At 39.3% G+C, this 4,581-nt stretch overlaps 1 protein-coding gene across 1 annotated transcript; it reads right to left on the bottom strand.

Annotated features, from left to right (window-relative positions):
• Positions 1-316: 316 nt before the first annotated feature.
• LOC109221761 lies at positions 317-2,886 on the bottom strand. Its single transcript, XM_019386212.1, has 5 exons — positions 2,447-2,886; positions 2,263-2,350; positions 1,953-2,187; positions 1,125-1,894; positions 317-427 (listed from the first exon to the last, which is right to left on the bottom strand). The coding sequence occupies exons 1-5, from the start codon at positions 2,884-2,886 to the stop codon at positions 317-319; spliced, it is 1,644 nt and encodes a 547-aa protein (XP_019241757.1).
• Between the last annotated feature and the right edge of the window lie 1,695 nt (positions 2,887-4,581).

The following is a 4,581-nucleotide window of genomic DNA, read 5'->3' as shown; positions in this document are numbered from 1 at the left end:
TTGGGCCTAAGGCCGTAGTTTATATGCTTTATGCATATTTGGGCCTAAGGCCGTAGTTTATGCTTTATGCATGTTTGGGCATGAGGCCGTAGTTTATGCTTTATGTATTTTTTGGGCCTGATGATGTAGTTATGTAAACGTATACTTGGGCCTAAGGTCGTAACTTGTGCACTTATATATTGGGCCCGAGGCCGTAGTTTATTTAGATAAACAGGTTGTTCATCATTCAGAAGAGGGAGTATTCATATCCTTACTTCCTTTGTTCATTTCAGTTATCAGTTATCATTTCAGTTTTAGTTTCAACAGTTATCAATTATCAATTCTCAGTTATCAGCTCAGTATCAGTTTCAACATTTATAGTTCTGTCTTGCAGTTGCTTTACATATAAGTGCAATTCAAATGTACTGATGTCCCTTTTGACCGGGGCCTGCATTTTACGATGCAGGTAACTATTTATAGTTTGACGATTCAGAGTGCTAGGATTCTCGTACCAGCTATTTGGTGATCCCAGTTCTTTCAGGACATTATCATTACCTTACAGTCTTCAGTATTTTCAGACAATCCGTGTTTTCAATACTTCATTAGAGGCTTCATAGACTAGAGTAACAGTTAGAGATGTATGATGGACCAAAGACCCGAGTGAGTATGGTGGGTGGAGACTCGGACCATTTTTCGGTTATGATGGTGTTGCATCAGGGGTTAGCACTCACCTCTTTTTTGTTTGCTCTAGTGATGGACGTACTGACGCACCACATACAAGGGAAGGTACCGTGGTGCATGCTATTTGCAGATGATATTGTATTGATTGACGAGATGCAAGACAGTGGGAATGCACAGTTAGAGGTATGGAGGCAGACCTTGGAATCTAAAGGTTTCAAGTTGAGCATGACCAAGACAAAATACTTGGAGTGTAAGTTCGATGGCGAGACTTTGCATATGGACATTCGAAATACAGATGCTGGATGGTTTCACTAGCTCGTTTGCATAGGACACAATCTTGATCAACTTGTATTCCCATCTCTGTAGTCTGTCTCTTGTGTATAGTTTACCATGAGCTGTCATAGTTAATACAAAGGTCCACCTGGGACATCCTGCGTTTGAGAAACAACTCTTCTCCAACTTACTTTATCAAATCTTCCTCGCAGTCCGTGATACATGAATTTAATCGAGCAGTTGTTCATCTTTATGATATCATCATAGCTGAATCCTGCATCCATAAATGTCTCCTTTGCTTTCATGATCTTGCTCACCATCCATGATGTTTGCTTCAGTTGGATTTCCCATATGTTCCTATCTTTGATGTAGTAGCTATGCATCCATTGTATCCACAGCTTCTTCTTTTCTTTGCAAAGGTTCCAGTACTGTTTACGTATGGCATCTTTGTTCCAGATACTTATGTTCATGACATTAAATCCCCCAGCTGATTTGGGGAGACAGACTTTCTCCCATGCCAATAGAGCCTTTTTTGAAACATTACCTTCTCCTATCCATAGAAAGCTTCTGCAGATTGCTTCAATTAGCTTTTTGATCTTTTTAGGGAGTACAAAGATTTGTGCCCAGTAAGTTTGGATGGAGAACAGAACACTCTTTATCAGTTGAATCCTCCCAGCATAAGATAGAAACTTAGCAGTCCATGAGGTTATTCTGCCTACTATTTTTTCAATCAAAGGTTGGCATTGTGCTATTGATATTCTTTTAGTGCTTAGAGGAGCACCCAGGTATCTGACTGGTAGGTCACCTCTCTGAATTCCTAGAAACTCTAGGATTTTCTCTTGTGCATCTTGTGTGACTCCTCCAAAAAAAATTGAACTTTTGTTTTTGTTGATCACTAGTCCAGAGCCTTTGAAAACTCCATGAAGCAATGAAATAGTAACTTGACTTATCCTATATAACCCTGTAAAACAATAAAAGATCATTAGCAAATCCAAGTTGCAAGATTTGCATCTTTGCACACTTGGGATGGTAGTTGAAGTCTGGGATCTGGTTTAATGTCTTTAAGCTTCTTGCCAAGTATTCCATTGCCAGTAGAAACATGAATGGAGAAATTGGATCTCCTTGTCTCAACCCCTTCCTAGCTTCAGATGGCTTTGTCAGTGCACCATTAATCAGAACTGTATAGGTGACAGTCTCCATACAAATCATGATACACCTCACAAATTGCTCTGGGAAAGCCAAAGTATTCTGTACCTATTCCATGAAAGCCCATTCAACTGAGTCATAGGCTTTTTGCATATCCAGTTTCATCATACACCTAGGTAATACCCCTTTCCTTCCATATCCTTTCACAAGTTCATGGCTAAGGATGATGTTATCTGTGATTACTCTGCCAGGAACAAATGCAGACTGTGTACTATCAATCAGTGTATCCATAACTCATTGCAACCTCTTAGTTAAGACCTTAGAAATCACTTTGTATAGCACAATACAACAGGAGATAGGTCTGTACTCTTTAATGCTAGCAGGATTCCTGACTTTAGGAACTAAGGTAATAGCTGTACAGTTGATAGGTCTATACATTTGAGTTGTTTCAAAGAATTCCAATACAGCCTGTGTCACATTCTCTCCTATAATTTGCCAGGATTTCTTGAAAAACACTACATTAAAACCATCATATCCTAGGGCTTTTAAATCACCGATTTCCTTCAATGCTTCCCATTCTTCTTCCTTAGTCACTGGCTTGATAAGCTGTAACTGCTGATCTATATTTAATACTGCTCCCAGTTTCATGACATTTGGGTTAATGGCTGGAATGTTGTCTGCTCTTGGCCCCAGCAATTTCTTATAATATCCCAATATTTCTGCTTCTATATCATCCTCTATCACTAGTTGAGTTCCCATGTCATTTGTTAGAATCTGGATTCCATTAAAATTACTCCTATTCTTCATCTGTGCAAAGAAATAGGCTGAGTTTGAATCCCCCAGCTTCAGCCATTGAACTCTGGATCTTTGCTTGTATATACTCTCTTCAATCATTACCCATTTTTTCTAATTCACATTTCAAGGCTTTCTCTTTCTCAATTAGCTCTATGTTCTGTAGTCTATAGCTCATTTCCTCTTGTACTATCTTCAGCTCCTTCCTGGTCTCTTTAATCCTTTCATCAACCCCTTTATAGTGTTGTATGTTTATTTCTTTGATGACCTCCTTTGTCTTTTTGAGGTTATTCCAGACTGCCTGCATCTTCCCTTTTGTACCCCTTTCTTCCCAAGCTAGCTTCACTTTCTGTATGAATTGGGGATGATCAGCTATACAGTTGAAAAATCTGAATGGTCTGTTCTTCTTTCCCTGTACCTGAGTGATCATTAGTTTCAGTGGTGAGTGATCAGACACAAGAGGCTCTAGCACCTGCACTTTCAAGTTTGGCATTGTCATCATCCAGCTAGCATTCACAAGAGCCTTGTCTATCCTGCTATATGTATGGTTGTTTGTCCATGTGTAATTCCTTCCCACATATTGTAATTCATTCATCCCAGTATCAATCATATACTCCTTAAAATCTTTTGTCTCCATATCTTGAATCTCAGATCCATGTTGTCTGTCTTGTTCATGTAAGACTGCATTATAATCCCCCATAGCTAACCAAGGACCTTGTTGCATACTATGAATCTGCCTCAACTTCCTCAACAAATTCAATCTATCTTTGATGGTATGCAAGCCATATATTGCTGAGAATCCAAATGTGATGGACTTTGAGATTATTCTAATCTGGCCATGTATCAATTGTTCATCAACTTCAACTGGTTCAAATGTATAGATCCTAGGGTCCCAAATTACCCATATTCTACTTTTGTGCCTTGTACTAGAGTTGGATATCCACTTCCATCCAGAAGCAATCTTTTTAATTACCTCATTAGTTTTGTGTTCTTTTACTCTATGTTCAACCAAAGCTATTATTGCTTTATTATTTCCTTTTATGGACTCCTTTACCTCCTTTTGCTTATAAGTTTTATTCAACCCCTTAACGTTCCACGTTATTACACTCATACTGGTATGAAATAAGGATGATGATACAATTCTTGCACCCCTGGGCTACTTTGCTGCACTTTGCTTGTACCTGGTTCATCATATGTTTGATCATTTTTCAAACTTTGGAATCCAGTGCTCCCAGTTAGTTCCTGTTCTTCATTGTGTTTGGCTTTGGCTGCCCTTGCTGCTGATTTACCAAGGATTGTTATCCACCCCTCATCATTCTTTTGTGCATCTTTCCCTTCCGACTCTGACTCTGCCAGCTGAGTTAATGCAGTCACTTGCTTTTGTGCAGTCTCCTTCTTTTCATTGGCACCATCTCTATCTGTTCTGAGCCAGACCTGCTTGCCTTTGATCACCTTCCTCTGTTGGATCATTCTTTGTGGTTGTGCATTTTTGATCTCAGTACAATCATGTCCTATTTTCAAACACTTAGTGCAGTATTTTGGCTCCCAATCATAAGTAACTTCCTGTTGGATTAGCCTCCCCTTAGGATCCTGAAGTTTCACATTCCTAGGCAGTGGCTTGGTGATGTCCATTTCAATTAGCATTCTTGCATAAGAACTCTATACGAACCTAGTACGTACTACTTCACTCGACGCTAAACTAAACGAGGT

Source organism: Nicotiana attenuata, unplaced genomic scaffold, assembly GCF_001879085.1.
Source record: "Nicotiana attenuata strain UT unplaced genomic scaffold, NIATTr2, whole genome shotgun sequence".
Lineage (NCBI taxonomy): Eukaryota > Viridiplantae > Streptophyta > Magnoliopsida > Solanales > Solanaceae > Nicotiana > Nicotiana attenuata.
This window is presented reverse-complemented; position numbering and strand designations above follow the sequence as displayed.

Excerpts from the sequence above, each read along its gene's own strand:
- LOC109221761 (XM_019386212.1), bottom strand. The coding sequence starts at position 2,886 with ATGAAGAATAGGAGTAATTTTAATGGAATCCAGATTCTAACAAATGAC. Across the intron at positions 2,188-2,262 it reads AAGGATATGGAAGGAAAGGG|GTACAGAATACTTTGGCTTT; the intron begins GTATTACCTAGG and ends TTCATGGAATAG. Across the intron at positions 1,895-1,952 it reads CTTCAACTACCATCCCAAGT|GGTTATATAGGATAAGTCAA; the intron begins GTGCAAAGATGC and ends ATTGTTTTACAG.